Genomic DNA, 11,845 nt, shown 5'->3' with positions numbered 1-11,845 from the left:
TTAACTGAACAATATCAATAAATTAATTCCGTGTTGGACCATGGACTTACTGATCAGACTTTGTATGATACATGAGCATTTGATAAATAAACGAAGTAGCAAGCATCATGAAACTAGAAAACATCTCAAAATGCCAAGCCCATCTGTGTCCACTTTGTACTCGATCTATATTAAAAAAGCACAAGTCTAAATTTTTTCAATTATACAATTTATTAATTGAATTGATATATGTGGGAAATTGCATGCCCAGACCAGGAATCGAACCCAGGTCCTCTGGAAAATTGTACGAGTGTTCTGCCATCTCAACTATGTGGGTGACCCTGACCTTTTCCCACATATAACAATTCGATTATTTAATCCTGTTCATTAATCGAATTGCTTCACTACGCCCCAGTGGTGTTTATAATAGAGGACATGGATTTGTCCCCCCCATTGGGGGAAGACCCTCTCGTGTTCAGGCCGTTGGTGCTGCTATGGTTGGCTGTGAGTGCCCTGGAAGCATTGACGTAAAAAGAGTAGCAATCACATCTGTGGGAAAATTTCATGCTGAGTCAGGGTCGCCCAGATATGGCCTAGTCAAAAAATCTGAAAATGTGCCTTTATAGAATGATTGAGGCATTTTTGAGTAAAAGCAAACAAACCACTTTTTCTGGGGTAGTTTTTCATGCTGAATATGAATCTGTTGTTTGCCAAGCCCAAAAATGCGTAATTAGGTCACTAATCAAGGTCAAAGGTCAATGAGTGCAAAATTCAATTTTTTTGAAAAAATGCTTTATTTTACATCCCCTATCTGTACATTTCAATTATTTTACAATATTTTGTCTAGTAAGGTTGCTAAAGCTTTTCAAAATCTTATTTTTAAAGGAAAACGTGAGGACACATCTATGCTCATTTGCCTTTATCTCTGTAAGGGACGACAATTAGTTTTTGCGTAATTTGCTTGCAGTTTAACCTCTAAATGCACAATGGGGCAGAGTTTTTATGCTCCTATTGATGGTCTAGAGATAGATTTTATAAAGACAGAATCTAAATGTCACCGGTAAACAACATAGGTCAAAGGTCAATGAGTGCGAAAGTCTTGCAATGACGTAACAGTTACTTGCACTTGAAACCATCCCTTTCACTCAACAGTGAAAGTGGCTTCATCTTTCTGACCCCAATGCATTTGCCATGTTTGTCAAATCATTTCCATTCAGACAGAGCAGGGTGTTCTTCAATAGACCCTTAATGATGAAGAATGAATCTAATAGCCTAGCATAAGCCATCTAGTTCGTACCCTAGGCATCAGGCATTAAACATTTCAGGAGTACAGGTAAGGGTCTTTTTAAGATTGTTAAAAAATGAAATATAAAATCAAATGAAAGTAAAGGAATGCATTCTTCTTTGGTGAGATACATGTACATACAAATGTGTAATGTATGCTTGACATCTCACATCATAGGCAGGCCTACATACATGTACATTTACCTAACAGTAGCAAAAAGACAGGCAGGGCATGGGCATTGACGATGAGTGCCTAATGCATCTACCACTAATGAATTAGTGATATCGGTTAGATGTTTTGTCTTGAAGAAGCTTTACTTTGTGTCTTTGAGAATAAGATTAAAACCCGGGCCAACACTGCCTGCGCTTATTCGATCATTTAAGGGCTGTTGCAGTATATCATACAACGTTGTAGTTTTCATGGTCAGAACATGCGTGCCTGGTGCTTAGTTTGGTTTCTGTTTCTCCCCTCAGGCCAACCATGGAACCTATTGCCAGCCTCAAGCGACAGCGTGAGGATGTGTCGTTTGAACTTTGTATCATTTGTCAGGGAACTAGCCAGGTCAAAGATACGATTTTCAACCAGACAAACCAGGGTATTGCTGCCATCAGAGAGGCGACCGAGCTCCGATGCAAACTTAGACACTATGAATTTCGATCAGCCGTGGACAGGCTTTCGACTCTCTTTGCAGAGCCTCCAGAAAGTCTCCCCAAACTTAAATGGCATAAGCTATGTTACTCTGCATACACACACAAGGGGAAAATAAATGCTAAGCTAGCCAAGGAACAATCGAAAAACGAAAAAGATCCTGAAAGAAAGAGTGTTTCGGCTGAAGCATGTCCGTTTTTACGCAGTAGTACTACTAAGATGAACTGGACATTGTGTATGTTCTGCCAGAACTTTGACAAGAAGCAGAAGACAAGTCGTGTCACAACCTTCAAAATGAGTAATGAAATTACGGAAAAAGCTAAATTTGTACATAACATCTTAGTCCGTACTGCAAATGAGAATGATTTAATCTCAGCTGAGGCATGTTACCATGTTAACTGTCTTAGTAAATTCTTTAGGGATGTCAAAAGGGCGGAAACTGAAAGCAAATCAGCAGACATGGCGATATCATGGTTGTGTCAAGAGCTGCGTCACTCTGCTGAGAAAGGGCACGTATTTGAACTATCTGCAGTGTTCGAGAGGTACAAAGAGTTAGCCAGTGAGTGCGACGGCACAATTCCTACATCGTATCTTAGTAGACTGGGGACTTTTAAAGAAACTTTGTCGAATTGCATTGGGGACATTTATGAATTTCTTGTGCTAAGAAATTTGGCGCCTTCAGAGAAACAAACTTTGCTTCTTCCACGACATTTCAGTCACATACCTCTTTCAGAAATGGTGTGCGGTCAGAACAGTGCAGACTATATTCCCATATTTAGACAACAGGATGATCATTTTCTGTCTTTAGTGCACGTTGCTCTGCAACTCCGCAGTGATATCATGTCACATCCTGCATTCGAAGGTTGCGATGTAAGCGAAAAAGCAGAGTTGGCAAGTGTACCACCATCTGTACTCATGCTTGTGAATATCTTGCTTGGAGGCCAAAGTAGTGTCGATGCTGAGTTTGACGAAAGTGAGATGTCTGAAACTGGTTGGGTGAAGAAGACAAGGGTCCTTAGCATTGGACAAGACATGGTCTATGGTGTATGTGGAGACAAGAAGGCACCGCCTAAACACGTTGGAATGGGTATGACGCTGCACCAGTCAACTCGATCAAAGAAATTAGTTGAGCTATTCCATAATGCTGGGCACATAATCAGCTATAACCGGGTTCTTAGGTATGACACTGCCATGGCTGAAAACACTCTGAAAGCGCTTGATCAAGAAACTGGGGCAGTTGTTACCAGCAACCTGGTTTCGGGACGATTTGTGCATTTTTCTGGCGACAATATTGACATCAATGACTCTACCCTAGATGGCAAAAATACATTTCACGCTACTCAGTTAGCTGCCTGGCAGAGGGGGCCATCTGCTGAAAGCGGTCTTGGAGACATCAAACCATCCAATACGTCAACGTTGGATATACCAACAGCAGTTGAAAAGATCCAACAACAGCAGTTTCCGACACCATCAAAGAAGGTCACAGAAGATGCTGAAAAGTTCATTTGCCATATCTACAAGGAACCATCTGAGAACTGTAATCAAGCCCGCATTAAACTGTTCAACAAATGCCATGCAACGGAGACCCTACCTCCATCTAGTGATGCAGCAAAGTTCCACATAGAGCGTGCAAACTACCAAAGTTTCATTTGGAGAGAGGCCAGTAATCCAATGACAGATCTGCCACCGCCGACTGATTGTGGATGGAAACTCGTTGATGACAAGTTGTCACCGGTTCTTACAACTTTACCGTCAATTCCAAAGGGATGCCGAGAACTTACTCAGTGTGGTTGCAAGAAAGGTTGCAGTTCTGATAGTTGCTCTTGTCGGAAGTGGGGGAAACAGTTCTGCACTGAGGCCTGCAAGTGCAATGCCAGTGAAACACCATGTCGAAACAGGCCAAAGTAGGGGGGCGGGGGGGTCAGAGGGGGGGGGGGGGGTCAGAGCTTACACAGTTAAGCTAATTGGCATTCCCCTGGATGGCTCCTCCTTCCAGCCAATCAGTCTGACAGACTGCAATTGATTCAGGATTAATTAGGAATACATGTGATAATGATCAACTGCCTGCACTCCAAACATGTTTGCCATGAAGTGCATTTTGCGCCTTGTGCCATGTAAGTGCACTTTGCGCCTTGTGACCGTTAGCCTTAATTAAGTGGCTAATTAGTCAAATATTGACATTTAGTGTAGAAAACAATCTTGCTATTATATAGGACTCAGGTAAACCACTTCACTGATGGTATTTAAGGCAACAATTCAAGTGAATTAAAACAGTATGTCAAAAAACGAAAAGTTGCTTCATTACGGATATATTCACAAAAATCTGATTTTTTCCCTTCACAATTCCCTTTACTTTCATAATTGTGAAAAGCTGTAGTAACCTTACCAGACAAAATACTGTAAAATAATTGAAATGTACAGATAGGTGATGTAAAATAAAACATTTTTTCAAAAATTTTGAATTTTGCACTCATTGACCTTTGACCTTGATTAGTGACCTAATTACGCATGTTTGGGCTTGGCAAACAACAGATTCGTATTCAGCACGAAAAACTACCCCAGAAAAAGTGGTTTGCTTGCTTTTACTCAAAAATGCCTCATGAATTCACGTTTCCCAGAAATTTGACTAGGCTAGCTCAGATGGCAGAGCACTGGTGCAGTTTTCCAGAGGACCTGGGTTCGATTCCTGCTCTGGGCATGTAATTTCCCACATAAATCAATTAAATTATTTAACCCTGTTCATTCATCCAATTTATTAATTCTCCACATGCACATAATAAATGTTTGTTGAAAATTTTATGACAAAAGCTCAAATTGTAAACTATAAAACATCTCAAAATGCAATCGGACGAGATATAGAAGCACGGGAGTGATTAAAAAGAACCTGGCCGGCTTGAAAGGGCCAATAAGGGCTATTTATACTCACTGTGACCTTACGTACCCTTTGACATTTTGTCCAAATTATTAATTAGTCTTTTCCATAGTCTCATAATATAGGTTTGTTTAAAAAAAATTGATTACAAAAGCTGAAATGATGGGAAAAAATCTCACCTGTGTCTGAAGGAAGCAGTTCAGTTTGGCATTTTTAATATGAAATGGGCAGAGTCTAGAAATGAACGAAATCCTTTAGAATCACCCTTCAGAATTACCCTTTAGAATCCATTACAACCCATGAGCACCCATTAGATTTACCCTTTAGATTTACCCTTTAGAATTACCCTTTAGAATTACCCTTTAGAATTACCCTTTAGAATTACCCTTTCGAATTACCCTTTAGAATTACCCTTTAGAATTACCCTTTAGAATTACCCTTTAGAATTACCCTTTAGAATTACCCTTTAGAATTACCCTTTAGAATTACCCTTTAGAATTACCCCTTAGAATTAACCTTTAGAATTACCCTTTAGAATTACCCTTTAGAATTATCCTTTCGAATTACCCTTCAGAATTACCCTTTAGAATTACCCCTAAGAATTACCCCTTAGAATTACCCCTTAGAATTACCCCTTAGAATTACCCCTTAGAATTACCCCTTAGAATTACTCTTTAGAATTACCCTTTAGAATTACCCTTTAGAATTACCCTTTAAAATTACCCTTTAAAATTGCCCTTCAGAATTATCCTTTAGAAGTACCCTTCAGAACTCTGCAGAATTACCCCTTAGAATTACCCCTTTGTAATTACTCTTCAGAACCATTCAAAATTACTCTTCAGAATTACCCTTCAGAATTACCCTTCAGAATTACCCTTTAGAATTACATTTTAGAATTACCCTCTAGGATTACCCTTTAGGATTACCTTTTAGAAGTACCCTTGAGAACCCTTCAGAATTACCTTTTAGAATTACCCTTTAGAATTACCCTTTAGAATTACTCTTGAGAATTACCGTTTGGAAATACCGTTTAGCATTACCCTTTAGAATTACCTTTTAATATTACCCTCTAGAATTACCCTTTAGAATTAACCTTTAGAATTACCCTTTAGAATTACCCTTTAGAATTATCCTTTCGAATTACCCTTCAGAATTACCCTTTAGAATTACCCCTAAGAATTACCCCTTAGAATTACCCCTTAGAATTACCCCTTAGAATTACCCCTTAGAATTACCCCTTAGAATTACTCTTTAGAATTACCCTTTAGAATTACCCTTTAGAATTACCCTTTAAAATTACCCTTTAAAATTGCCCTTCAGAATTATCCTTTAGAAGTACCCTTCAGAACTCTGCAGAATTACCCCTTAGAATTACCCCTTTGTAATTACTCTTCAGAACCATTCAAAATTACTCTTCAGAATTACCCTTCAGAATTACCCTTCAGAATTACCCTTTAGAATTACATTTTAGAATTACCCTCTAGGATTACCCTTTAGGATTACCTTTTAGAAGTACCCTTGAGAACCCTTCAGAATTACCTTTTAGAATTACCCTTTAGAATTACCCTTTAGAATTACTCTTGAGAATTACCGTTTGGAAATACCGTTTAGCATTACCCTTTAGAATTACCTTTTAATATTACCCTCTAGAATTACCCTTTAGAATTATCCTTTGGAATTACCCTTTAGAATTACCCTTTAGAATTACCGTTTAGAATTACCGTTTGGAATTACCGTTTAGAATTACCCTTTAGAAATACCTTTTAATATTACCCTTTAGAATTACCCTTTGGAATTACCCTTTGGAATTACCCTTTAGAATTACCCTTTAGGATTACCCTTTCGGATTACCCTATAGAATTACCCTTTGGAATTACCGTTTAGCATTACCCTTTAGTATTACCCTTTAGAATTACCCTCTAGAATTACCCTTTGGAATTACCCTTTAGAATTACCCTTTTGAATTATCCTTTAGGATTACCCTTTAGAATTACTGTTTAGGATTACCCTTTAGGATTACCCTTTAGGATTACCCGTTAGAATTACCATTTAGGATTACCCTTTAGAATTACCCTTTAGAATTACCCTTTAGAATTACCTTTTAGAATTACCCTTCAGAACCCTTCAGTTACCTTTTTGAATTACCCTTTAGACTTACCCTTTCGAATTACCGTTTAGGATTACCCTTTAATATTACCCTTTAGAATTACAATTTAGAATTACTGTTTAGGATTACCCTTTAGGATTACCCTTTAGGATTACCCGTTAGAATTACCATTTAGGATTACCCTTTAGAATTACCCTTTAGAATTACCTTTTAGAATTACCCTTCAGAACCCTTCAGTTACCTTTTTGAATTACCCTTTAGACTTACCCTTTCGAATTACCGTTTAGGATTACCCTTTAATATTACCCTTTAGAATTTCACTTTAGAATTACCCTTTAGAATTACCCTTTAGAATCACCCTTTAAAATCACCCTTTAGAATTACCCTTTAGAATTACCCTTTAGAATTACCCTTTAGAATTACCCTTTAGAATTACCCTTTAGAATTACCCTTCATTCATTCAATTACCCTTTAGAATTAACCTTTGGAATTACCCTTTAGAATTACACTTCAGAATTACCTTTTAGACTTACCGTTTAGAATTACTGTTTAGGATTACCCTTTAGAATTACCCTTTAGGATTACCCATTAGAATTACCGTTTGGGATTACCCTTTAGAATTACCCTCCAGAATTACTCTTTAGAATTACCCTTTGGAATTACCGTTTTGCATTACCCTTTAGAATTACCTTTTAATATTACCCTCGAGAATTACCCTTTGGAATTACCCTTTGGAATTACCATTTAGCATTACCCTTTAGAATTACCTTTTAATATTACCCTCTAGAATTACCCTTTGGAATTACCATTTAGCGTTACCCTTTAGAATTACCGTTTAGCATTACCCTTTAGAATTACCTTTTAATATTACCCTCTAGAATTACCCTTTGGAATTACCCTTTGGAATTACCCTTTGGAATTACCCTTTAGAATTACCTTTTAATATTACCCTCTAGAATTACCCTTTGGAATTACCCTGTGGAATTACCGTTTAGCATTACCTTTTAATATTACCCTCTAGAATTACCCTTTGGAATTACCTTTTAATATTACCCTTTAGGATTACCCTTTAGGATTACCCTTTGGAATTACCCTTTGGAATTACCCTTTGGAATTACCCTTTAGAATTACCTTTTAATATTACCCTCTAGAATTACCCTTTGGAATTACCTTTTAATATTACCCTTTAGGATTACCCTTTGGAATTACCCTTTGGAATTACCCTGTGGAATTACCGTTTAGCATTACCTTTTAATATTACCCTCTAGAATTACCCTTTGGAATTACCTTTTAATATTACCTGCATGTGTGAGATGGCGTGCTGATGATGAGGGGAGTGTCGTTGAAGCTGAAGGGAAAGGTTTATGCTGCATGTGTGAGAAGTGTTATGATTTATGGGAGCGAGACATGGGTAATGAACGTAGAGCAGCAACGAAGGTTGGAAAGGGTGGAAATGCGAATGGTTCGGTGGATGTGTGGAGTATCGTTGAGAGAGAGGAAGACAAATGATGAATTGCGAAAGATGATGGGAATAGAGCCTGTGATTGATGCTGTGAAGAGGAACAGGTTGAGATGGTTTGGTCATGTGTTGAGGAAGTATGAAAGTGACTGGTTGAGAAGAGTGATGGAAATGAATGTAGAAGGAAGCAAAGGACGGGGAAGACCGAAAAAGACTTGGCTAAAGATGGTGGAAGAAGAAATGCGGGCAAGGGGGTTAACAAGGAGAGATGCAGAAAATAGGGCAAAATGGAGAAGATTGTCATGGGGACCGCAAGGCTAACCCCCGCTCTAGCAGGGAAAATGGCCTTTAAAATGCATGTTGTATTACCCTTTAGGATTACCCTTTGGAATTACCCTTTGGAATTACCCTTTAGAATTACCTTTTAATATTACCCTCTAGAATTACCCTTTGGAATTACGCTTTAGAATTACCTTTTAATATTACCCTTTAGGATTAACCCTTAGGATTAACCCTTAGGATTAACCCTTAGGATTACTCTTTAGGATTACTCTTTAGGATTACCCTTTAGAATTACCATTTAGGATTACCCTTTGGAATTACCCTTTATAATTACCCTTTTGAATTACCCTTTAGAATTACCTTTTAATATTACCCTCTAGAATTACCCTTTGGAATTACCCTTTGGAATTACCCTTTAGAATTACCCTTTAGAATTACCCTTTAGAATTACCCTTTAGAATCACCCTTTAGAACCCTTTAAGATTAAACACGGTGGGTTAGAAAGGTTCGTTTTAATTTTTATGGATGGACGGACCGACATAGGCAAATATTGAAGTGGCTTCACCGCTTAAAAAAAGTTTGGCACACACATACACACGCGCGCATGTGATTGCAAGACCCTGTCTGCGGCTGCGTGGGTGGACGGGCTAATGACTTCAAAATAAACGTGAGATTTCAAGCAAGTCTAAAGTGTTACATCAATATGTGAAACGGAAGTTCAGGCACCACAGAGCCAAAAATATACCAGGCAATGTAAAGGTATAATTAACTCATCTTGAAAGCATCAGTGCTTCGTAACATCAACATCATGTTCTTCACGTCCTCGTGTCAGGTTGGAAGACAGCATGATTGCATCACGGTGGCTCGACGCCAGAGCTGCTGAAACAAAGTTTCGGCAAGAGCTGGGGTTCCGCATGCTTAACTGTGGGCGCACCGACCTGGTCCAACAAGCCATTGCACTACTGGGGAAGTACGGAGTCAATGCACAGAATGACCAGGTACCAGAATTTGAACAGTGTCTCACTTGCCATTTTCATTCTTCTTATTAATTTCTCACTGAAATGGACGACATTTTCTAAAAACATTTGTTTTTTCTTGTACACTTATTTGTGTATATTCTATCTATCAATGATTTATTTCCACTTTTTTATAGAGAGCATTAAATTTAGGTTTTGAAACACCCCATGAAAAATAGTTTAAACACCAGCTCTTCACTGCCATTTTGTGGCTCCCACTGTTTTTGTCGTTTTTTTTCACTACGAGGATCGTTCAAATTTTACTGAGACATTTGTTTTACTCGTACATAAACTTGGTTATAATAGAAAGGGGACTTGAACCTATTGTCAAAGGTATCCTCCAGCTTTGGATACACACTTGTATTATCTGAGTGTATGCTTTCATATGCTTTCGCTCTCAAATTATTTAGGATGTACAGTGCATTCAGAAAGTATTCAGACCCCTTCACTTTTTTCACATTTTGTTTTTTTGTCACATTTGTCACAATTTTGTGACAATTTGTCACAATTTTGTCACAAATTTTGTCACTTTTTTCACATTTTTTCACATATTCAGACCCCTTCACTTCACTTTTTCTCACTATATATATATATATATATATATATATATATATATATATATATATATATATATATACATACACACACACACACACACACACACACACACACACACACACACACACACACACACACACACACAGTGCATTCAGAAAGTATTCAGACCCCTTCACTTTTTTCACATTTTGTTATGTTGCAGCCTTATGATGAAATCGTTTAAATTCTTTTATTCCCTCATCAATCTACACTCAATACCCCATAATGACAAAGAGAAAACAGGATTTTAGAAAGTTTTGCAAATTTATTAAAAAGAAAAAACTGAAATATCACATTTACATAAGTATTCATACCCTTTGCTATGACACTTTAAATTTAGCTCTGGCTCGTCCCATTTCTCTTGATCATCTTTGAGATGTTTATACACCTTGATTGGAGTCCACCTGTGGTAAATTCAATTGATTGGACATGATTTGGAAAGGCACACACCTGTCTATATAAGGTCTCACAGCTGACAATGCATATCAGAGCAAAAACCAAGCCATGAGGTTGAAAGAACTGCCAGCAGAGCTCAGAGACCGGATTGTGTCGAGGCACAGATCTGGGGAAGCCTTCAAAAAATTTCTGCTGCATTGAAGGTTCCCAAGAGCACAGTGGCCTCCATAATTCTTAAATGGAAGAAGTTTGGAACAACCAGGACTCTTCCTAGAGCTGGCCGCCCGGCCAAACTGAGCAATCGGGGGAGAAGGGCCTTGGTAAGAGAGGAGACCAAGAAATCGATGGTCACTCTGGCTGAGCTCCAGAGATCCTGTGTGGAGATGAGAGAAACTTCCAGAAGGACAACCATCACTGCAACACTCCACCCATCCGGGCGTTATGGCAGAGTGGCCAAACGGAAGCCAAACAGTTCAGTCTTGGTTTCATCAGACCACAAAATCTTGTTTCTCACAGTCTGAGAGTCCTTTAGGTGCTTTATTGCAAGCTCCAAGCGGGCTTTCATGGGTCTTTCACTGAGGAGAGGCTTCCATCTGTAACTAACTTTCACTTCATAACTACAGTTTTTTGTTGTTGTTTTTTTTTGTATACTATGTCTTGGCCCGTGTACGAGCTACCACATAAAAAACATATAATAAAAGGAGCGGGGGACAAGAGGGGGAGAGAGAGGGAACCACACAAGCACAACATTAGTAGAGAAGAGGGACATCTGGAGATCTGTGGAAGAGGGAGGTTTGGGGGGGTGGAGGGGCGGTGTACTCGGGTTAAACAAGATGGACACGACAAGGGCTTTCAGGAAATAAAACGGAATTTGAAGGAGGTGGATTTGGGGTGGATTAACGGGGGTAGAAAAGGTAAATGGTTTGGATGGGGGAAGATAAGAGATGGTGGTGAACAGCTGTTTTGAAGACCTGGAGGGAGGAGTGGGATTGAAGAGAGTGAGGGAGTTTGTTCCAGAGGCGGGAGAAAAGAGGAATGAAAGAGTGAAGGTGAATAGAGAGTCTTGATTTTGGCAATTTCACCAGAAGAGGGTTGCACATAGATCTTTTACATCCTACAGGAATATTTGGGGGACACAGCACAGACAGAGCAGGGGGAGCAAGGCCAGAGAGGGGTCAGTAGAAGACAGAAAGACCACCAAACC

The 11,845-nt window shown here is 38.8% G+C and overlaps 1 protein-coding gene across 6 annotated transcripts in view; it reads left to right on the top strand.

Moving 5' to 3' along the window:
- ABTB2 (ankyrin repeat and BTB domain containing 2) overlaps window positions 1-11,845 on the top strand; it is a 324,845-nt gene that overhangs the window by 227,413 nt on the left and 85,587 nt on the right. For all 6 annotated transcript variants that reach the window (XM_068110153.2, XM_078774524.1, XM_078774521.1 and 3 more), the window contains one exon: window positions 9,465-9,630. In XM_068110153.2, the coding sequence (XP_067966254.1) occupies window positions 9,465-9,630 (166 nt within the window). The remainder of the gene's footprint in view (window positions 1-9,464; window positions 9,631-11,845) is intronic.

This window comes from Myxine glutinosa, chromosome 3, assembly GCF_964187855.1.
Source record: "Myxine glutinosa chromosome 3, kmMyxGlut1.1, whole genome shotgun sequence".
Lineage (NCBI taxonomy): Eukaryota > Metazoa > Chordata > Myxini > Myxiniformes > Myxinidae > Myxine > Myxine glutinosa.
The sequence above is the reverse complement of the archived record's forward strand: the minus strand, read 5'-3'. Positions and strand labels throughout refer to the sequence as shown.